Below are 23,500 nucleotides of genomic sequence, written 5' to 3' on the forward strand. Positions count from 1 at the left end.
TTCCCCTCCCTCTCTCCCCCACCTACCCTCCTTTTCTCTCCACACACTGCAAAAATATATTTGAAGTATCTATCACATAAATACATACAAATCTATAAGCAGAAATTGTGTTCCTACGGGGAAAATCTACTTGACTGCGAATTCCTATGTAATTTGAATGGTCTCTTAAAATACACTTTGAAGTGTGTAATCTTTGCATATTTTAAACCATATGTCCAAACCATATTCTGATGTATATAAAAGATATATTTGTCTTTCCACTTGAGTCCCTCTCTCCTTTTCCTCCCCCGTCGTTTTCCTCCCTCTCCCCCTTCACCCTGTTCCTCTCGTCTGCATCTCCCTCGCATTTCTTTGCTTTCTTGACTCCCTCTGCCTCCTTTTCTCCTCTCCTCTCCTCCCCCCTGTGTGCACTAATGTGGACGCTGAATCTAACCCTGCTGGATGACATTACTCTGCGCTGCCTGCTGGCCTGTCTGCCTGCCTGGGGACTCTAAAATAAAACACAGCAGTGGGGAGAGCCAGAGTGAGAGCACATACTGTATAGGCAGCCTGACTGACATGCTCTGATAGAGCACACACACTTGGTGTGTGAAAATGGCTTGCAGAGGACAGAATGTGTATCAAAGTGTGTGATGAATGTGTGTTTGTGGGCAAAGAGGTCTGGGAGAGAGAGAGAGAGAGAGAGAGAGAGAGAGAGAGAGAGAGAGAGAGAAGGGGGGGGGGGGGGGGGGGGGGGGTAGTAGCAGGCCTCTCCAGCTGTGACCTGTCAATCTTTCATGACCTAACACTCAGAGAAACAGAGGAGGGCAAGGTGGACAGGAGTGAGGGGGAAGAGACGGTGAGGGAGAGATAGTGTTTCTGAATTTTCTCTTTTGTCTGATGGAAAATAAGTCAAGGAGGGGCAAATGAGCACTGAAAGACATACAAGAATATTTTTGTCTATGCTCGCGCGTGTGTGCATATGTGTGTGTGCCCGCTAGTGTGAATAACATGCCACTGCCGGAACCCCATAGCCCGAATTCAACATCCCTCACCCTGAACAAGTGACAAAAAGATAACCACGTTTCACTTCACCGCTTCACGCCCTCTCTCTCTCTTTTTCTCTCTCTCCCCCCTCTTACTCATTCTTTCTCATCCTGCTCTTCACCCTCCTGCAACCCCCCCCTTCCTCACCTCACCCTCCCATCCCCATCTCTCTCTCTGTCTTTCCACATGGCTGGCCATCCTCTCCCATGTCCCAGAGGAAGGGAGGCTGTGCAGCAGCTTGGCAGGCTGTCAGGGGAGCGCCGGAGAGCAAGGAACATGTAGTGACTGGAACGGGGGTGGCGGTGGGAATGGGGAGGTGGGAGGGGGGTGAGGTGTGGAGGGTGGGGGTGGATATGAAATCCCTGGCTCCCCACCTCATTGTGGCACTGGAAGAACTGGCTCCGCTTAACGACATTAGGCAAAAGATGCGACAGGCTGAGGGTGCAACAGAGAGGAGGAAAACACAGAGCTCTTGCTCTTCTTCTGTTTCTATGCACTGGATACGTCACTACCACACACAGCAGGAGATAACAAGGCAGCAGTCAACATGTCATCCTGTGCCAATCATGCTGTCCTGCTCTGTAACACCCTCTCAGTAACCAACATGACACGTCACCTGATACTGACCCGTAATTGCCACACCTGTCTGGGGAAAATAAGGATCATTGTGAAAATGGCAAAAGCCAACGGTGAGAAGCATCATTCCTTTAAGCTTCTGTGCAATCCAGGCTGTGTTGACCTATATGTAACATGGGACAAGTGAATGGAAGATTTTAAAACTTATGCTAAAAGTCAAGGCCTTTGGTTGCAGGTATTTCCTTTTTTTTTTTCAGTAACTAGCTGGTGACACCTTAAGCTATCATTTGCAGTTTAGTATTTTTTCCTTATCTCTGCCTAATGTGCAACTACAAGGAGGTAGCTTTTGCAAAAAAAGGTTTCACTATCGAGTGGCTCATCCTCTCCACAGACAATCTTTGCTTTGACTGCTGCCTTCACTGTTCTGTGGGACCGGAGGAACAGGATCAGCAAGACCACAGCAAATCCGAAGTGGTTGGGCATACTGCAGTGCTACCCTCGTACTGAAAATCAGCTTGTGAAGGATAATGGAAATGGGAAAGCTGTTAATAAAACAAATACTGACGGCTGGTAACAGATTACCAAGAAGCAGAGCTTCTTTTAGCACATAAGAAGTGAAACACAATATACAATGAAAAACACCATTCACTCATTCATTCATTCAAAAATCACTGTGACAGAAAAGCAACAAAATCCAAAGCTAGTACACGGCGTGAGCATTAACATCAGTGATAATGCTACATGGAAACTACAGTCTAAAACTCATGGTAAGCACCTACTTTGTCTTAATGTAATTAGAGCATTAACAATACAGATGCTTTAAAATGCTGTGGAATACCAGGCATGCTGTATTCCAATACATTACATTTTAAAAGAACCAAGGGCCACTGTGACTTGCATTTGTGATAAGTTACTAAAGCACTTTTTCCCTTTGGTCTCCCTTCAAAAATCCCGCCACATCACACAGCAGACTCGTCCCAAAACAACAACATGACACTTTGCCGACCCGCGCTCCCTCCCTCCTGACAGAGAGAAAGGGGAAAAAAAGATGACAGCAGCTTTAGATCTGACATCAAACGCCAGCGAGAGAGTGAGAAAGAGAGAGGGGGAGAGGAAAAAAAAAAAAAGAAAAAAAAAACGGTTACATCTCTGCCGTGACAGCTTGCTGGAAGAGCCTGGCAAGCGCAGAGTAATTTCTCTCTCCTTCTCTCTCTCTCTCTCTCCCCGTCCATCTATCCATCTCGCCCTCTCTCCCTCTCTGTGTCTCTCTCTCATCAAAACTTGCCGCCGATTAGGATCTCTGCGAGCCATGCGCTTTGGCTGGGATGTGAAAACACACGGAGAACCCAAGGGGTAAAACGCCAGGATTAAAGTGGTGAGGGAATATGGGGTGATAGTGGTGGTGGTTCAAATAGATCGGCCCCCGCGACTGCAGTGGCTCCTCGCCTCGCCTTGCTCTCTCGCTCCGGATTCACACACTGATACATCAAGGCCATTTCTCATTATAACACGAGGGGGAAAAAAAAAAAAAAAGCTTTCATGATGCTACTTTAGACGGAAAGACAGAGAGGGAAAGGGAACCGGGGATAAAGAGTGTGGGAGAATGAAAATGAAAGAAAAAAGGAGAAATACCAAGATAAAGCAGATGACATGCTATTAGAAAAAAAAAGAGATGGAAAGAGAGTTAGAAACTGTGTGTGTGTGCAAGAGAAAGCGGAGTAACAGGAATCACTTGGAAAAGTGACAGATAAATCAGCCACTGATTTGGAGCAAAGCAAAGTCAGCCATCAGAGAGCGTTGAAACACAGAACCAATGCACACAGACTTGTAAAGTATTAGTGCATTGAAATGATTATGGCTTAATTTGAGTTCATACACTTAATTTAGCTTTTCTTGCAGTTTATTCCTCCACTCCCGAGGCTGTTCCAAAGTATCTGGTAAATTAAAAGGCACACACCTCAAGCAGTGCCAATATTTGCGACTTTTTACAAATGTCTATTTATTCTATTCTTGAAAGTGCTGAGGAGCTGGAAGGGGGAGAAATGATAGAGAGTAAAAAAAAAAAAAAAAAAAAAGCGATTAGTTTAGCCAAAAAATTGGAGCAGCCCAGATCCCTCTCCCCTCATAGATCAGCCTGGCCTCACAATTTCTTCTCAATTACTCCTCCAGTCAACCTGCTTAAAGATTTTTAGCTCGCCCAAATGCCAAGAGGCAGTGCATGTGGGTTTGCGTGTGTGACTGGGTGAGCTTAGCGGGAATGTCTGTGTCCGTGCATATGCTTTTCTGTGCATGTGGGAGTATGTGTGAGTGAGTGCATGATGCTGAGACCATGGACTGATGCATGTGGCCCTTTTTTTTTTGCCTTCAGCACGGGTGGCAGTCAAAACACAGACATAAGCTCTGAAGTGAGCAGTCGGATCCGTGTCTCCCACAGGACGGGAGACAAAGAGGCGGGTCACAGGGCGAGCTGAGCCACGGCCTCTCTGGTTTTCAATCCTGAGATATATGAAATCTGCCTCGTGTAATACTGTATCCAACTGTGTGTGTGTTTCACATTCAGAGACGTTTTGTGCTCATCGGTGGTCAGAACTGTATGTCACTCACCGGCAGACTGGAGGGACGGTCCTGGGAGACGCCATCTTCGTTGTTGGTCTTCCCAGAATTCCCTGCTGCAGAACCCCTGGAGCCGTAGCTCTCCTGCTGGGCCTCCTTGAAAGGAAGACAGAGAGAGAGAGAGGGAGAGAAAGAGGGAGAAACACAGGGAGTCTATGATCAATAAATTAAAATCCTGTACATTACAGATGCCTCCAATACACAGGTGCAAGAACAAAAGTAATACATACATACAAGATGTATACAAACTGTGACTGAAAAGTGGAGGTTGCCCACACACTTAATTTGCAAGCTCCCTGATTTTATTTAGGGCAACGTTTTAAATTAGAGGGGCTTCATTAGGCAAGTTATTTGGGTGATACAGTATTTTGCATCATGTGATCTCCTCGTCATTTATATTTTTTTCACATTGTTTGCCTATAGAAGACTTTGTAGGTCAGAAATTTGCGTCAAAACACACAGACACACACACAAGCACACACACACACTTATACAGCACACGCAGACTGAAAAGCATCCGAACACTCACCCATCAGCACACCATACCCGCCAATTCTTTTCAACCAAATCCCGGCCTAACCACCCACTAATCCTCGAAACATACACACACGCATACAAACACACTCCAAAACACACACTCAGTCTTATTGTTCAATCTAAGTCATTTTCTTTCCCTCTGTAATCACAAGCCTATCTAGTGTAAACCAATTTTCTCCCCATTGTCGGAGGTGTTGCCCTCTTCCTCCCTCTGTATCTCTCCCTCCTTTCCTCTCCCTCTTCTTTTCATTCACCACGGTGGTCGTTCCTCCATCATGTTAAGCGTCTGCAGCACAATGGCAACTTGTTAAAGAGCTCTGAGTGGAAGGATTAGTGATAACTGATCGGCGAGACGCGGCAAGAGATCACACGCGAGTGCTTGCACACACAACCAGACACAATATACACACAGCCACACATTTTATGTTATATAAGCACATACACACATGCAGGGTGTCCACATGCAGGTTTTTACTTTTAAAATCCTTTTTTTTTCCCTCCGCACAGTTTGATTTCTTATCCGCTGTGTGATTATACTGTAGTAGGTGGGCAATATTCCTGTCAGCTAGGTGATATAATTTTATAGCTGAAGATTATCCTTCACAGCAAGAGATGTATCATGTGAAATGGATCTATTATTAGAGCATTAAATGTGTCATAATTTGTGCATCCAGGTTGAATGATACCAATTCAGTCTTTTTGTAGATTCTAAATTGTAGAAATCCGATATCAAGTTCGTATCTTACGTACACACAACACCTGGAAAGTTACTCTGCACACGCAGTTTACGTGCACGTTTGAAAAGCTGCTCGCGCACAGATAAAAAAAAGTTAATGTATTCGTTCATCCGCTATTAAGAAAATGTAATGTAATGACCTTAAATGCCCTAGAGTAGTTCCTACAAATCCACATTTCAATTATTAGCCAATTAAATCACTGAAGCACTAATTCTAAAAATACAGAAAAAAATCTTAATGTTTCCTGAAATGTCAGTGTTCAGTATATTCTCTGTAGGCATTTGGCGGACACTTACTCAAAGTACCATTTTTAGCATGACGTGAACTCCTGCTCCATCACACTGTAAAGTCATGTCTCCCTTTTTTCAGTGACCTTATATCTGTGCCTACGATGAGCTCTGTGTTAAATATACTTGAACATGTTCCAATGGTTTATCTGTTTCACATGTTTCAGTATGGATGATTACATGCTGCTCAATGAATTCATTTATCACATTTTTTAATCCTGAAAAATCGGCATATTGCTGGCATCTGGTGCACTATGAACAAAATAACCACCAAATTTACCCAGTTTTCCTGTAACAGTAACTGAATTTTGAAATAAAAAATAAACACATTTATGTGGTTTGATCAGTGTTTTCAAACTTGTCTTATAAAAGGTTTGTGAATCAGATGATCTTCTTTATTCATACATTTGATATAATTTCAGTTCAGATGTTCACAGTAAGAGAAAGAGTACAGTCCATGAAAGACGTAAACAGATTACCTCATAAAATAATTCTGGTTAAATCTGTGCATGTCAGAAGTTAGAAGGCATTCGTCTTTTAAGGGAGTTTAAAGTTACACTTGTGCATGTATTCAATAACATTTGTGATGGTTTTAATTTGTGTGTCTGTGTGCGTGTGTGTTGACTGATTTGTGTGACCAAACCATCTTGTCGTGATGTTGTATACATGTAATTTTTTTTTCCCAGGACTCTGTTGTGAAGGAGATCTTGATCTCAGTTAGACTTCCTGAATAATGGAACATCAAGAAATAATCTTGCCACAAAAGCTTCCTTATTCCAATCATAACCTAAAACCCCAAAACCAGCAACATCCCCCTGCCCACGTCTAAAAGCCAGAGGGGAAACCCTGTTCACCCTGATGTGGTTCAGTCTCTGGATCACATATCATCCCATAAGTGGATGGGTGCGGAGAGATGCAACAGAACTGCAGCAAAGCACGGAGGTGTTATTTTAAAAACAAAGTCATGCTAGTTTCCTTGTCAGGGCCCAGGGCGAGCGCTGTGTTTGTGCACACAGTCGCCCCCCCCCCCCCCCCCCCCCCCCCCCCCCCCGTGTTTATCACTGGGAGCCTGGATGCACGCCAAACGTCAGGCTTTTATTACGTGGTCGGAAGTGTATCGTTTGAAGCGGAAACCCAGCTTGGACACAAATACACCTCCACAGGTAAATAAAGGCCCCAGGAAGGAGGGAGAGGAGGGGTGGGAGGAGGAGAAGAAATAGAGGAGAGGAGATGTGCGGTGGACAAATGTTTCACACACACAAATACACACAGACTCACATGCATAGTTCAGTTCATAGACAAAAATGCGCACATGGACAGACAGTTGCTCACAGAGTGAATCAAGAACAGAGTGGCTGCTGACCCAAGTCCAATATTTATTCAGGCATATGAGTCTGTAGTGTCTGTGTGTATGTGTGTGTGTGTGTGTATACTCGTGGGGATTTCCATTTTAAGTGGGTCAAAGTGAGGTTAGCCTCATACTACTGTTTACACTCACGTTCTTACATCATCACTGTCAACTGTAATGTGGACAGAGAAGGTGAGAGAGACAGAAACGGAGACTGGGAGGAGGGGGGGCGGAAAGAGGCCGGACGCTGAGAGAGATAATACAGAAGGTGAGATGCAAAAGAGATAGAAAGAGAAGAAATGAAAGAGGCAGAAGGGCAGACGGAGCGAGAGAGAAGATGAAGAAACAACGGTAAAAAGAAAAAAAGACTAGAAAAAGCGAGAGCGAGAGAACATCAGAGGCAAATGAAGGAGTGCTGCGAGTGCATCCTTTCATTTGAGTTTTTTCCAGTCCATTGTCTCAAAATCCCATTTCCCAGCTAATTTAGAAGCTTCTAAAATACACTCCACTCCATACCTTAAGCCTTAGGCCACAGCTAATCCTGTCTTCACACACACACACACACACACGCACACATTCACATGCGCGCACACACAGAGACATGCTCATTCATCCTCCATGCTTTTCAAAAGACTTCATCTTGGCATAGTAGAAACGAATGAAGGATATTGAAGGCAAGCGTTTGAAGTACATCAGGGAATGTAGGAATCAAACTGTGAGTTAAATGCTATTAGACAGCTGTGTGGAGAGGCAGTGTAATATTAGATTTGATTGAATAGATGACTGCTGAATGTGGTGTAATATATAGAGCCAGAGCGGTTTTATGCGGACGTAAATCAATATTGCAGCACCACGTTAATCCCAGCCACTCTGGGAGGGGAGTCAGTCGGCAAGTGTGAAATGTTCGAGATGCACAAACGTGTAGATGTTACACGCCGACGATTGTTTGGAATATGAGACTTTGCACGTACCCGCTCCCAGAAGTACTCAGTCCGGCTTGTAATTGAATCTTTTGTATGGTGTCAGTGTGTTGCTGAGACTTCCAGAAGAGAAATTTTCTTTTCCTCAAAGAAGAGGTCAAAGGTCAGGCAGTGCTGCTGAACAGTGCCTCCTAGAGCTGGTTGCCACTTCAGTGCTGCAGCTTAAGGATGCCCAGGCCAGCATGCTGTATTTCCAGCCATCCTGTACAACCAATGTGACACTTTCTTACTTGATTTCTCTCTCTTTTTTAGGCTCACAGTTAATTTAAGAAGGTTGTACTGGGCCTTTTTGGTCGGTTGCACTCCACACGCTCTAACTCTATATTCAAGCAGCACTGAGGTGAAACGCTGCCGGGCTTTGCTTGTATGGGTTTGATTGCCTGTCTTGAAAAATCAGGAGTGAAACTGGTATGATAGAAAGGAAGCACATTTGATGCCACCACTTGACACAACAGAAAGCAGCCATTACACTAAGCTGATTTTGGCTGACATCTGTCTCGATGTCCTTTTTTTTTTTTTTTTTTTTTTTAAACAGTGAGGAAAAGATGTGGATTACTTCAAACTATACTTCAGCATTATTTATTTTAATTTTAATTTTAATATGCTTGCTTCTTAATAATCCTGTTTTCCACTGCCATTGTTTGCTCTGGGCGTTTTTACTTTTCTAAAACTTATGTCAGGTTTTGTCACACATGCCCAGTACAGTAGGTGTCCCCCGCCTGAATCTGATTGGCTCTCAATTTATGAAGTCAAATGAACCAACTTCTTCACACATCCTTTGTTCTTTTCTATATTCACTGTTCTTTCCCTCCCTTCTGTCTCCATTCCATATAGACATATTTGTTTTTATTTTTCTCTCCCACCCTCCCGCTCTCTCTCCTCTGTCTTAACTGCTCCCTCGGTCTCCATCACTCCACATCCTGCACTATCCTTTTCTTCCTCTCCGTCCTTCCCCCCTCTCCATTAATGTCTTGCTTTCTCCACACCACTCACATCCCTCCTTCCCTCATCTCTTTGACTTTATCTATCACTTTCCCCGTCACTCTCTCCATCCACATCTACCTTTCCATCCCACCTCCCTTCCTCCAGCCGTCTCTTCTTCATCAAGACCAGCTCCACCCCTTTTCTCCCCCCAGTCCCTTTCCCCCGTCTCCAGCCGCTCTCCTCATGACTACCAAATGAATTAGTCATCCCCCCTTTTTCCCCTGCACCTTGGCAGATGCACATCTCCACAAAATCTGACGCTAATGCCATTAATATTCATTAAAAATTAAGCTTAATTGCGTGTCTTTAGGAGAGAGGCCCATAACCCCCCCCCCCCCCCCACACACACACATGCATACATGCACAAAGGCGCACACACACACACACATACACACATACACACACACACACACACACACATAGACACATACACTCTCTAAGCATACAGACACATATGCACACAGACATTATCAACACCAGTGCATTTGGCCACCACCTCCTGCCACATTACCCCAAGGACAGGGAGCACACACACCCACTCAGATATAGTGGGTCAGTCACTGGGAGAAGACACTGTGATGGAAGGGTGAGACAGAGGTAAAAAGTGAGGTAGTGTGTTTACGCAGCGCTGTTTGTCCTTATTCCTTTATTTATGTGTGAATGTGTGTGCTCTCTGCCAGTAATTACTGTTGAAGGCAGCATTTTTAACATTCATTTGGCCGAGCTGTTAAAGAACGAGCGGCCTTTAAAGAAAAAAACACAACAGACGTGCAAAAAGCTTCTATGCATGATGGAGATGATGACGGTGTGGTGGTGTGTGCGTGTGTGTGTGTGTGTGTGTGTGTGTGTGTGTGTGTGTGTGTGGAGGGGGGGGGCAGGACATCCATATTCAACACCCCACGATCACACATGCATTGGTTCAGACTTGCAGATATGCACACGTGCTCACACCAATCAGACTGACTGAACCATAATTGAAGCAACAATCAGCAGTGAGAGTGAGCTACACCGTGTTCTGAGAAATGTGACAAATCAACATTTGGTTATGATATGCTTGCTTTTCGTGTTTTCTTGACACTTGCATCTTTTGATCCATTTCAGAATATTTGGAAAACACTGCAGATACATTCTGATTACTTCAGATGTGCTGTAAATATACGGCAGACCTACTTTCGTCTCCCACAATGGCCTTTTACGACAGCGTGTTGGTTGGGCTCCATGTAAATGATGGGCATTTATTCCAGGATACAGCCTATTATTATCATCACGGGAAAGGTGACCATTAAAATGGAAATAGCTGCTTCTATGTGCATATGTGAGGATGCCTGCGTGTGTATGCCTATATATTGGTGAGCTGTTCGTGTGTTTGTCTGTGTGTGTGTCCAGCCTATCTTAATAGGTCCATTTGTAGCAGGGCCTGTTCTAGTGCTGTGTCCTTCAGATTGGATTCTATCTCAGCAATCCCCCTGACCTTTACCACAAAGAGACTACAAGAGAGGACCAGAGCTCTGACACAGGACACACACACACACACACACACAGCCACAAGCAAGCAAGCAAGCAAGCAAGCAAGCATTCATTCTTGCCCAGTAGCACACATATGCAGACACAGAAAGTAAAGCACACACAAACACCCACACCAGTTTGTGTGCAGGCCGTCCCTCAGGGATGATCTCAGATGTAACTAACAGTGAAAGCAGCAGATCCCGTTGCCAGGGCTTTCATTCTCATTCCTCTACACCGGCTAATCAAATAAGAGCCCGTCTTTGTACCATCTTCACTTCACACACTCTTTGCAAGTCCCCGTCACCACCACCCCCAGTCCGCCCATTCACTTCAATTGCTTTGGCTCGCATTTAAGAGGACATCCACCCAAACTGGTATACACCCACATGACTTTTGCTAAAGCACGGAGGAACAATAGTGGTGTGTTGGCGAGCTTGACTTTGACTGTGACATTTTTTTTTTTTTGGTGTTTTCTCTTTCTCTCTCTCTCTGTCTGTGAAGTCTGTATCCAGGAACAAATGTAGCGGCATTTCCTAACAAATGGCAGCTAAATGAGGCCCCTAGGGTGCTGTGCCGCTAACTACCGGCCCCCTTTTTTTCTGAGCCATTATGATTGTCCTAACCGTTCCAAAAACACCTCTCCCGTTCTCGTTCATTTGCATTTGAATTGCAGCTCGGCTGTACAAAAACAAACATAAATCAAAAAAGGAAAAAAAAAAAGAAGAAAAAAAAAAACAATTGCGGATTCTGGTCGAGCAATTAGCGAGTGTCAGTCAATGTGGAGGTAAAAAACACACTAAATTAAAAATACTGTCTGAAACACATGCAGACGCGCCATCATACACACACGCTCACACACACAAAACCTAGTTGACATATACAGTATATACATAATTTTTTCTTTTTCTATTTTATCATTTAGTTTTGCCTGAAAACTCATCAAGCTTAAGTGCTCGTCAGCAGTGGCCAATCGGAGTGCGCCAGGCCCAGGGTTGCCGTGGCGATACGTGGGGACATTTAGAGGACTCCGATAAACTCTGCCATTTAAAAGGTTATGACAATTAACGCGGCTCTCTGCAAATTACCACTGCCAGACCTTTACCCACGGACGTCTCTCTCTCCCTCTTATCACCCTGCACCCAGCCTCACTCACTTTCTCCCTCTCCTCTACCTCCTCCTCTCCCTCTCTCGCCATATGCCCTCCATTTTCTCAGCCTGTCCTCCCTCCATCCTTTGCTCCCTCCTTCTTTCTGTCCACCCCCTTTCAGCCAGCAGCACTTTTATTATCCTGTTAATTAACAGAGTTCTTCACTTAATATTCAAATGGTGACCAATTAATGACATTGAACTTTGGGCGCCCCACCCACCCACCTTCCCCTCTGCTCTCACCACATACTATTCACTCTCTCTCTTCACACACCGTTCTTCCTGGCTCTCATTTCCTCTGTCCCTCAACCTCCCCACCATCGCCAAGGTGAGCTCCCATTTCCGTGTGAGTGAAATGTGTGTGTGTGCGTGTGTGCGTGTGTGTGTGGAGGGGGGGTGGGTGGGGCATAATGATTGAGGCAGCCGAGCAAGTATACAGCGAGTGGGTAATAAAGCCAGGGGGGCAGGCGGCAGAAAGGCTCCACGGCCTTTTAATTAACCTGGTGTGATTAAAAGCGGGGGGTGGCAGAGGGTGGGGGAAAGAGCCTGCTGCTGCAGCCGGTCGGACGCGGAGGGGTGGGTGACAGACAGGAAATAGGAAATGATACACTGGAAGTAGTGAAAGGTACGGGAGCCAGGTGGTGAACGTGGGCACCCTACAGTTACAGAGCTTTCGCTTGTGACTTACAAAACTTCACACTTAAAGCAACTATGAAAGTTCATCCTTCGGTTTGGAAACTGCAGTTTAGAAAACTCTTACCACAAAGTCATTTTAGTTGCTTATCTGGAGTTTTCAATCGTCTCACATTCAGAATGAACTTTCAGCCTCAACTTTTGAGTCAACATTGACGAGGAGTCCTTGTGCTGAGAAGTGCTCGAAAAAATGGAAATTTAAACATCCACAGTTCCTTGACTACTGGGCAAATTCGAGGATCATGTGACACAAGCCAAACCTCCAGACCAACCACTAAATGGAGCTTGTGGTGAGACTGTTTTGTCAAAATGAATTTCCTTCATGAGAAACATTTGTTGCACTGTGCATGTTGACTTTTCACACACTGTGTGCAATATCTGAATATCATTGATGTCAAATTTGGAGATTTTTCAGTTTTTCATATTAACAGAGGGATTACATGTCCCTTTATGGGCTGTGAAAGTGCTAATGCTTCTTACAAAAACTATTTAAGAACCCACTGGACTAAAACTGAAAAGTGCATTTCACAAAGCTAAAAACAGGGTTGTTTTTTGAGCTTATGAAAAGTTAATGATACCTGTTTTTTTTTTTTTACAGGACAGAAACAATATGCTCGAGTTTAACAGCAAAATCTTCCAGTGGTCTGAACATTTTATTCCGTCATGTAATAGTGCACAGCAGGTCAGTGGAGGACACACGGAGTAGGTACTGTCTTTTCAAAATAAAAGTGAAATAATCCTGCTAACCTGCTAGCCTTCGAGCGATCATCCTATGTTTACTTAGTTTGCCCCACATGGAGGACATGTGATGTTGTGCTCGGGAGCATCACTAAGCAGCATCTGAACCAATGACTCATCTTCCCTCCATGCTGGTCCCTGTAAAATGAGCTTGTCTCCTCCAATCAGCTGAGAGCTCCTCTACGCCCCAGCACCGCTCCCCTGAGCCTACTCTCAGACAGGAAGAGGAAATAGTTAAGGCCAATAGAGGAAACGACCAGTGGGATCAGTTTCACAGAGGAGAGTGGATAGGTGGTTTTTACTACAGGGAGTAAATGTCACAGGGAATGACTTCCCTCTTCAAAGACCAGCAGTCAAATCCCAACAGGTCTTCTACTCACCTAAATACCACTCAGTGGCATATTCACCATGCACTTTATATGAAACTAAATGGCAAAGTTATATTCTGTTGCATGTAATTTTCTCTCTAAATATAAATTTAACACACTGTTTCTTAGCAAAAAATTAAATAGTGGCTGCTCCATGAAATAGCCGATCAAAGCTAGCACCATGTTCCCACAACGTTATGAGTTTGAATCTGGCAGCTGGCCAATGTTGCATTTCAACCCCCCTCCCTCCCCCTCAGTCTATCCTGTCACACTCCCGTGTATACTACCCAATAAAGCAAACATGTCATAAAAAATAATCTCCAAATTCTTGAGATTACTGCTCTCTCATTTCTGTTTTTATGAGGTATAAAGTATTAGACAGTAACAAAATATCACGTACTTCATCTGTTGTGTGTCAAGTGTAATATGGCCGAGAAGAGGAAGAAAGGGCACCGATTTTCTCCTTTTAAGCGATTTGTCTCGCGCCGTAATTGAAGCCAACAATCAGACCAAAAACATTAGTGTCATGATATTTATAGCGTCTGTTAAAAATATACTTCCAGATATAATCGCTTTAAATATATATTTTTTCCACATATCAGAAATATTTTTTTTTATTACTTGTAACAGAAGCGAGCCTTGATTCAACAGCGTTTGGGTGAAAGTGACATGCTCATGTAAAAATATTAAACCAAGTGGTGTGTGCGAGGTCAAAAAGTCATCCCAATCATTTAAGTTAAAGTATATGTCACAGTGTTTCTGAGCGCTACGTCTCACAATCATCACTTTAAAAATAACTGGTGTTCTCAAACACCCGCAGCACTCAAATACACCAGCAAACCACCCACATTTATTTTTTTTTCAAAACCTACTTCTTCCCTGATGTGATATTATATATTTTTTTATTTTTTTTTGTATCATCAGCCTTTTCATCGTATCAGCCTTGATGTCTTAGAAATGTCTTTTTAGCCTGCTCTGCTCCTCGCAATCAGATGAGGTCACAGCAGTGCAATAGACTCAAAGAAAGACGGCATTTTCACTTCGATTTGTGACAAAACCAACTAATAGCGGTCGGTTGCAGAGCAAATTCTGTGTCAAAGGCAGTTGGAATGGTTCCATCAGCTGGAGGATGTCCTCTAGCTAGGGTTAATGGGAGTGGAGTGGGGGGAAAAGGAACTACGGAGAGCGCCGGAAGAACAAAATAAAGAACTTTTCAGCTTGGATTTCTCAGAGTAATGCGGGGTCAAAAAACAGGGGTCAAAACCACAATGACATCCTAATCTGGCGTGCGCTTGCAATTGTGCGTATGTGTGTGTGTGCATGTAATCCGTTCTGTGCGGCTCACATCATGTCTCATTTCAGCCCAGAATCACAGACAAAGGTCACCGTTTGACCTTTTCACAGCTCAGAATTGCTGCAGCACACTCGGCTGATTAGTGTACACACAGACACACGTGCACACACATTTACAAAAACTGACGCACACTCGCTCAGAACAGAAAAATGAAAGCAATACAGCACTGAGCTGAAAGCACACCAAATCTTCTATTTGTAATCTTGGCCAACTGCACTGTGAAAGTACAATTTCCAAACATGTTTACTCTTGGATCCAAAATCAAAGACAGAGACCTAGTTTCTTTGTTATTTAAATTTATTCTGGTATTTTCTGATATTCTTTCCCTCTCTAAATTGCTCGCTCGCTCAATCAATGGGCAATTAACTTTGTCTTAATGCCACTGCACAGGCTGTTTTTTTGTTATGTGCAAAATGTCATGTTTTTTAATGATCAATATTGTGTATTTTCAGTAATTACTTGAACATAGACTGCTGGAATCAAGTTTGTGCTTGGACCTGGATTTTGCATTTGTTATGCAGGATGGAAATGGTACAATGCAAAGTACACTCACGTAAATGCCAAAGCCCACCTCTGTCTCAAGAAATCTAGCTTATTACCAACTATACATTTCCATTTACACATAGTGTATATATCAAGCCTGTTAAGTTTCAGATGAACTGGGCCGCTGGCTGGGAAGCCAGTCATTTAACTGTACTTGTTCATTAAAAAGCTGGGTTTCCTGTTAAAGCTCATTTCCCGCTCCAAGACAAATGTAAGAATGTAATTCAAATGTAAAGGTATGGGAGCTGGGAGCCTATTAGCAGATGGAAAAGAATGGATTTAGTTGGGTCTGTAGTCTGATGGCGAGCAGACGGGCTCCAGGAGGTGCCAGCATATTGCCTGCTGTGTTTGTGGGACATAAAATGCGATATAGCTCTGACACATAGGCAGGATTTCTTGATTATAGGTGAAGACAGCGGGATGCAACGCTGATGCTGTGGCTCCTGAGGGTATTGTGGCTTTTATGCAGCGTTAACAAGCATGTGAGCTGATTGAAACGTTTTCCCTTAAAGTGGCGTGCATGCATAACAGTGACAAACAGAGGGAAACCAGCTCCCTGGTCGCCACAGTGGTTGGCATAGCAACCAATATGAGACCTATCAGCACAGGTGAAACAGGGCTTTGGCCAATCAGAGTACTTGGGACTTGAACTACCTGATGTATAAATGTCAGCGAGGGTCAATTGCTGCCACATCATCAGCGATGATGAAAACACACCATTACTGTCACAAAATGTCAACGTGGCCATGGATCTCAGCCTCTCCCAGTTAGAGTGAATAATGTTTGTTCAGTAGGCTGCACAGTCTGTGTGTGTGAGCATGTTATGTGAGGAAACAAGAGTAAGTGCTTTTTTTTTTCAGTGTGAGACAAAAGGCATGCTGGCTGAAATGTTCACTCAGTATGAAAATTACTATGTTAAGACTAACGATTTCCCTTTTTGACAACCTACTTTTGTGTTCACAATGGCTTTTTGCTTGGCTATTTGTCTTGGTGTGCTCAATATTCAACGCTGTCGAAAGGAAGGTTTAACTACGTCTCAGTAAATCACAGTATAACTACCGCGACAGACAAAACTACACCCCTGCCAAATGGCTTCAACTTGTGCTGATGCTAAATAAGTCGACTCACATTTGTGAACCACTAATAACCAATTCAGTGCCTGTGCTAAAAAATAAAAAATAAAATAAAAAGGATGTTCAGAAATATTGTTGTTCATGCTGCCCTGTGCTGTACCTTGCTTTAAATGCTGCAGGAAGGTTCTTTGCTGAGGGAACCAGGTAGCACATTTTTCTTAAAATACCCCGATCTGTGCTGTGTACTGTTCTGTACAGTGATGTCCTGTTCAGCCCCCTAACTATGAGCTGTCAATGTGGATATGGGCTTCAAGTGTTGGCTGCTGTTTATTTGATTATGCTTCTCTGCACTGTGAGAAACACTCAGAGCTTGTGCTTCTATAGAAGTGGTAATAACACTTACATTCATACTTTTAAAGTATGACCAAGTATCAAGAATAATAAAGATTATGTCCTTTCAAAATATGAAATTGTTGTAGGTGTATAGGTAAATGCTGTGGCTCATCTAGGTGGTATTCCTGTGAAATACTTTATGTACTGCAAAGTAATTACGAACAACAAACATCTAATACAGTAAATGTCGCACAGAAATATAAAAATGCAGAGGAATGGAAGTATGAAGTTGTAGACTATAAAAATACTCAAGTGCTAATACAGTAATTTAAAACTGTACTTAAGTATAGTGCTGGAGTAATGTTACTTCACTCCACTCTTCTGCTCCACACTGCACTGCTCTTGTTGTAATGGAGTGCATTAGGATTGGATATGGACTAATGTAGCCAATATTGATGAACTGAAATGTGCCTTGCACCGATCTTGCAGAGTGGCTTGCGGCGCCCCTGCTTCACTCATCTGATTCCTCCTGTCTTCTCCTCTCCCTCCCTGTTTTATCTGATCTATCCTTTCCTGTCCAGTTCTGTTCTCTGTAATCTCTCCCGTCTCGTCCCGTTCTATCTCATGCTTCGTTTTATTCTTCTCTGTTCTGATCCGGGGCAGGGCTGTTAGCCAGAGTCACTCCATGCGGGCTGATAGATCCCTCTGGCTGCAGAGTGGATGGGAAACACATGGGCAGCCTTCGCTTAGCTCAAAAACAACTGCTTGAACACAGCTTCCCAATGGAAAACTTCTACAAAACATCATGCCGAAACTTGGCAGGACAAGTCTCGATCCATATCTGCGGAACAGGCCCTTCGTTGTGCTGAGGATTGGGTTTGCACTGGCGGGCTTGTGTGCCTTGGAAAGGTACAATATGTGTTTATGCACTATGACTATCCAGTCTGTGAACTTGTACTTTATTCAAATGTCCTGTTTCTGTAGTGTGTGTGTGTGTGTGTGTGTTGTGTGTTTTGTGTGTGTGAGAATGAAAGGGATAAGAAAATATACAGAAAACACAGAGAGTGAGATTTACCTAAAATACCTCTCATGAATAATGCGAGGCAATAATACGACCCACAGACCAGGCATGTTGGGCCACCAACACACCGCGCTATCATTTACTCACAAAACACACACACACACACACACACACACACACACACACACACACATGCACACACACACACTCTAATCTCTGCACTACTAAAATATTAAAACACAAACCATGGAAAAAGATTTGGATGAAATCCTTTTCCTGCTGATATGTCAAATTTTATTCTTGATGTTGCATCTGGTAGGTGACATCTGCACATCTATGTGCAACTGAGATATTTATTCATTTTTATTTATTAAGTTACGGTAATCACTTCCATTTCTGTTCATAGCACATAAAGGGGACTTTAGGCTTGGTTACAACTGAGTTTCTTGGCCAGTTTTTTGCCCACACAGTAAACAGTATGGTGTGTGTCAGGGTCCTTGAGTCTAAGCAGTGTATGTGTTTGTACCTGTTGTGGTGGTGGTCGAGGCTGTAGGTAGGGGCTCTGGGTTGGGCCTGTAGGGGTCTGCTGAGGAGGGCTGAAGTACGGAGGGGTTCCCTGCTGCCCTGTCTGCTGCTGCTGCTGCTGCTGCTGCTGCTGCTGGCTGTAGCCCCCCATCCCCTGCTGGCCGTACGGCGCCACCTGCTGAAACAACCAATCACACATTGGTTACAGGGGAGATATTAAGGTCAGGGCCAAGGTTGCAGCAAAAACTTTCACTTTAAATTAAAAGCACTGGAAAGAGGCTGTTAGGTACAATTAGTAGGCTGTCATAGCAGGTGCCAGGTGACATGCTGTAGTCACATGAAAGCAAGAGAGTCTTCTAACCTACAATGCTCTGGATTGTATGGAATGACTGGAAAATAAAAACAAAAACATCCCACATGAGCCTACACAACCTGGCCTCTGTCCATTTTTTCCAATTCATCTGTTTGTCCCTCAGCTAACGCTCTTAATTTAGCTCAGACCAGGCTGACACCGGTCTCCCAGCAGTCCTCTGCCTAATGAACTCGCACGACTGAAAACTCTAACTTTATGTCCCCTGGCTTGCCAAATGCATCCTCCTCTCTACATTATCTCCATCTCAGTCAGCTCACAGATGGGATGAGGTGTGTTGGATATTACTGCAGGCCCGTCCCAGGCCGTAACCCTAATGAGAGACACATGGACGAGCCGGGGCATTCCAGAGCAGTGCAGTTAAAAAACTAACTCGCAAGGGCGAAGCCACGCCAAGAGCCGATGCTGCATTACACAGTGGTTATGAGAGAGAATGTGAACAGGGAGTGCGTGTAACAAGCTGGCACCAATACAAATGTAGTCTTAATCCCTCCTTGTCGTTTGTTATGACTACAGACAGCGCCAGGTGCTCCTCACTCCTCTAAGGATTTCCTATGGAGGCTGGGGTTTTCTCATTCACGCAGCTTCCCTCACACACACACACACACACACACACACACACACACACACACACACACACACACACACACACACACACACACACACACACACACACACACACAAAGCCAAGTACAGACTATTAAACAACATTTACGACTGCTGGTGAAGCAATATGACAGCACTTTTCTTGTCATATTTTTTCCCCATCATGTCATGCTGCTTTTTTATTCAGTGACGACCAGCAGCGCTGCCACAAACTCATTAAACGTGCACACAGGCTGTAATTTGGGGCGCGCGCAAAGCTCACAGTCCACCTCCAGCTTTTGCCCCCGAGCTCTAAACTTTGAAATGTCCCTTTAAATCTTCCACGACAGGCCTGGCAAAGTAAAAGTCTCCCAAACTCAAGAGTGATTTATAATCTCAAATGATGGTGTTACAGGGGAATCCAATGTGACGTAACTACCACACTACGGCCTTGTCAGATCAAAGGCAGAGAGCACACATTAAGAGCTGCAGCTTTGCTGTGACCGTCATGAGTGAGAAAACCCACTCATAAAAGCCTTGTTGAAACTGATGGTTCATGTAAAATATAGTGAAATCTGATCTGGCTGCAGAGGGCCAGTGGAGATTAATACGTTTGAAATAGTTTTGAAGTGTAACTTCCTTTGAGTGGGTGGTAAAAAAAGAAATCTTCTCTCTACGCTGGCAGAAGCTTTTTGACTCTCTGAATAAAGATGATTGGACAATGTAGAATACTTTTCACTTCAATGGAAATTTGATTAGAAAGGACAGGTCTGTGTATGTGTGTGTGTGTTGTGTGACTGTGAGAGTGTGTCATTAGGCCGATGAGACAGACAGACAGGGTGAGATCAGTCTAGCTGGCAGAGAGGTTAATAGCATGGCCCTGCTCATGCCAACAGCACCACTGGATTCATTACTGCCAGCCAGGGCAATACACATACACACACACACACACACACACACACACACACACACACACACACACACACACACACACACACACACACACACACACACACTTACAGGCACAGTACTCACATACCGACATACTCAAATGAATGCACATGAATTCAAGTTGTCTGTGTACAGGATTTGTTAGAGTAAGAAAGACAAACAAATGCTCACGTTCTCTGTCTCTCACACACACACACACACACACACACACACACACACACACACACACACACACACACACACACACACACACACACACACAGATGTCATTAGATGTGGATCAAAGCTACTCCAATAAAACAGAAGCAACTCTATCCAGTGATCAGTGATGACAGGCTGGTGTAACACAGTGGGCCTCAACTGGAACACTACTGTTCTGGGATTGGTGAGGATTAGGTCGCCATGGAGATCGAGACCAGACAACCGTGGGTGGGTTCCTTTCTCAGACAAATACAATGATGGGCAGACAGACAGATATGGGAAGACAGTGACAGATAGACAGAGGAACAGATAGATGCAGGCAGAGAGAAAGACAAAACACACAAAAAGGGTTAACAGAGAATTGTTCTTTCAGTTTCTGCACCCCCCCCCCCCCCCCCCAAAAAAATCCTCATGGTGCCATAAATAACCCTGAAAAGCATGAAAACCTAATGAATAAATAACAAACTACACTAGTTTCTGTTGTCTTTAAAATTGTCAGTTTGAGTTGCTGAGATTTTATATGTAAAAATACACTGGGGACACAGCCAAGAAGCGCGCCGGAGTGAGAAGTCTTCAGCGCACCAATGTTACGCCAGTTGTGTCTCTTTGCTTTCTGTCAGGACAAAGTGACTGGATGGATAAAAATAAGAGTCTAGAGCTTCTTCTATGATGTCATGTTACACGATTCCCATTTCCTGGATTTTAAACTACGTAAGAATGAAATAACTCTGATAACCACTTATGTACAGCATACCATTTAGTGTTGCCAGACACTAATAACATTACTCTCCACGCTAGAACTGCCCAGGAATATTCTGCTACAGATCCCTTGTTTAAACACTTTTGTAACATGGTTTAGTTGTCATCAAGGTCAAAGGTGACTTTTCTAAATGCAGACCTTAAGTATGGTGTATGCATTTCAACCTGTCTATTGTAGTATGTCTACTTCCTGTAGAAAAAATTTGTTACGGGGGAACCTCAAAAGAACGTCGGTTTTCAGTGTGTTCGAGAACAGAGACTGACAGATATGCAAGCATGTAGACAGGCAATCAGGTAAGCGAGCAGAAAGACAGACACGGAGAGGAACGAAAAAAGAAACAGAAATGCCGCCAGTCAGTCAGTCGAATAAGCATGGAGACGGCAGGCAGACTGGAGGTCTAACAAGTAGCAACCTGTCACAGTGGCTTTGGGAGGGAAGAAAGAGTCATTCAAATGCAGCTTCTGTTTGATCGCTGGGGCAGACTGTATGAATGTACTGTACCTACTGAGTACACAGCAGCTCACTGAAACCTGATTCTCTTTGACTGAGAATATGCTTCGTAATAAACAGACTTGCTGTGCTGTTGCTTATACCAATAAAAAAGTAGTTTTTGTGCTGGAAGTAGAAAATAAGACCATTTTCTGCCTTTTCCTTCCACTCAGGTGTGTGGAAGCAGACAAAATAACAGTGTGATTTATCCAGAGTGTGTCTTGGCAGGCACACAGTGTCAAATAAATGTCTGTAATGAAATGACAACAGATGTGAAGTGCTGTAGGGAGAAATGACACAGAATAGACGTCCTGCGAAGCAAATAATTCACCATAAACTGCAGAAACAGTGTGATGAAAACAAAAGCCTTGGCGGCATATTAAGATACAAAGGCACAAACACGCAGACATACACTGAGAGGAACTCAATCAAAAATCTATCAAAACAAGAGTCATATGAAAAGGCAGACAATATCTTCCTGCTCTGCAAATGGAGGGAATAAATAGCCATGCTAACCCTCATCCAAGTCAGCAGTGTGTGTGTGCGCTCACACGTGTGTGCGCCTTAAATCAGCCGTTCAAAAAGCTTGCACGGAACAAGGAACTGCTTGTAATTCAATTGGGCCAATGAGCAATAGACAGGAATTTTCATAATTCTGTCGAAGTGGCGATACGGCTGGCTGGCGACCGGGGACCACAGGTCGCCCGTTTTTGAGTGACAGATGGGTTCAGCCAACCAGAGCGCTAAGCGGAGCCACCACCCCGACCCCTAAACGCACACACGTTCACACACTGACAGGCATGACAGGCACAAGCAGGCACTGCATCTGAATTAGCACCATAGACCACAGAAGTGAAGACTTAAAACTAAAAAAAAAAAAGGTTTATGAGAACTAGGAAGTCAGGTGAGCTGACAAAGAGTGAAACAGAGGAGAAACAACATAAAAAGGAATGAAACAGACGTGAAGAGATAGAGAGACGGTGGCAAAGGAAGATGTTTAGAGAGGCAGATACGGGGAGATAGGCAGGAGCGAGATAGAAGAAGGGTGTTACAGACTGAAATACTTAGAGGGGATGGATAAAGCGATGTCTCACACGATAAAGACAGAGAGAGACAGATAAAGACGGTGATGCAGACAGAGAGATATGTGGAGAGAAAGGGGGCGACACAGACGAATGTAAAAGAGAACCTGAGGAAGGAAGGAGAGCCTCAGAGCCTTGGAGGAGGAAAGGAGACAATGTGAAACAGTGATGAAGACAAAGAGAGTGAGGAAGAAAACTTGAAGGAGTTTTAGTGGATCGAAAAGTTCACATAGTTTGAGGAACAAATAAGAGAGGCAGAGATGGACAGATGACCAGAATTAATTACCATTAATGAGCTGGGGTAGAACAGCAGCAAGTAGTTTGAGTTCTGATTGGACAGGAATGAATGTTTGCTGTGTACGCTGACTGGCATGTTTCCAACCAGAGAGGAGCGGGCTGATTAGAGAATTGCCTGTCTCTGACCCAGTTCCATACTGTATAACAACACTATAAAATATAGTACTACACGTATTATATCATTCTTAGTTAGTATATAGATAATAAAATAAATAAAGCATACTCAACATCCCTGGTGTCTTTGGCTGAAAAAAAAAAACATGACACATGGTTTCACATCCCTCATCTATACAGGTGGAAATGATGAAACATGCAGTTCATAACAATACTAGCAAAAAAAATCTATCAACCCTGACTGCAGTGTCTGCAGGGCACAC

General features: G+C 43.8%; 1 protein-coding gene across 9 annotated transcripts in view; it reads right to left on the reverse strand.

The window, feature by feature from the left end:
- The window catches only part of LOC121197003 (AT-rich interactive domain-containing protein 1B-like), a 166,985-nt gene that overhangs the window by 105,154 nt on the left and 38,331 nt on the right, over positions 1-23,500 (reverse strand). For 8 of the 9 annotated variants that reach the window (XM_041060314.1, XM_041060313.1, XM_041060312.1 and 5 more), the window contains exons 3-4: positions 18,390-18,566; positions 4,207-4,311 (exon numbers count right to left, since the gene is read on the reverse strand). In XM_041060314.1, the coding sequence (XP_040916248.1) occupies positions 4,207-4,311; positions 18,390-18,566 (282 nt within the window). The remainder of the gene's footprint in view (positions 1-4,206; positions 4,312-18,389; positions 18,567-23,500) is intronic. The other variant, XM_041060308.1, reaches the window with a different exon arrangement.

The sequence above is a fragment of the Toxotes jaculatrix genome, chromosome 17, assembly GCF_017976425.1.
Source record: "Toxotes jaculatrix isolate fToxJac2 chromosome 17, fToxJac2.pri, whole genome shotgun sequence".
In the NCBI taxonomy this organism is placed as follows: Eukaryota; Metazoa; Chordata; class Actinopteri; family Toxotidae; genus Toxotes; species Toxotes jaculatrix.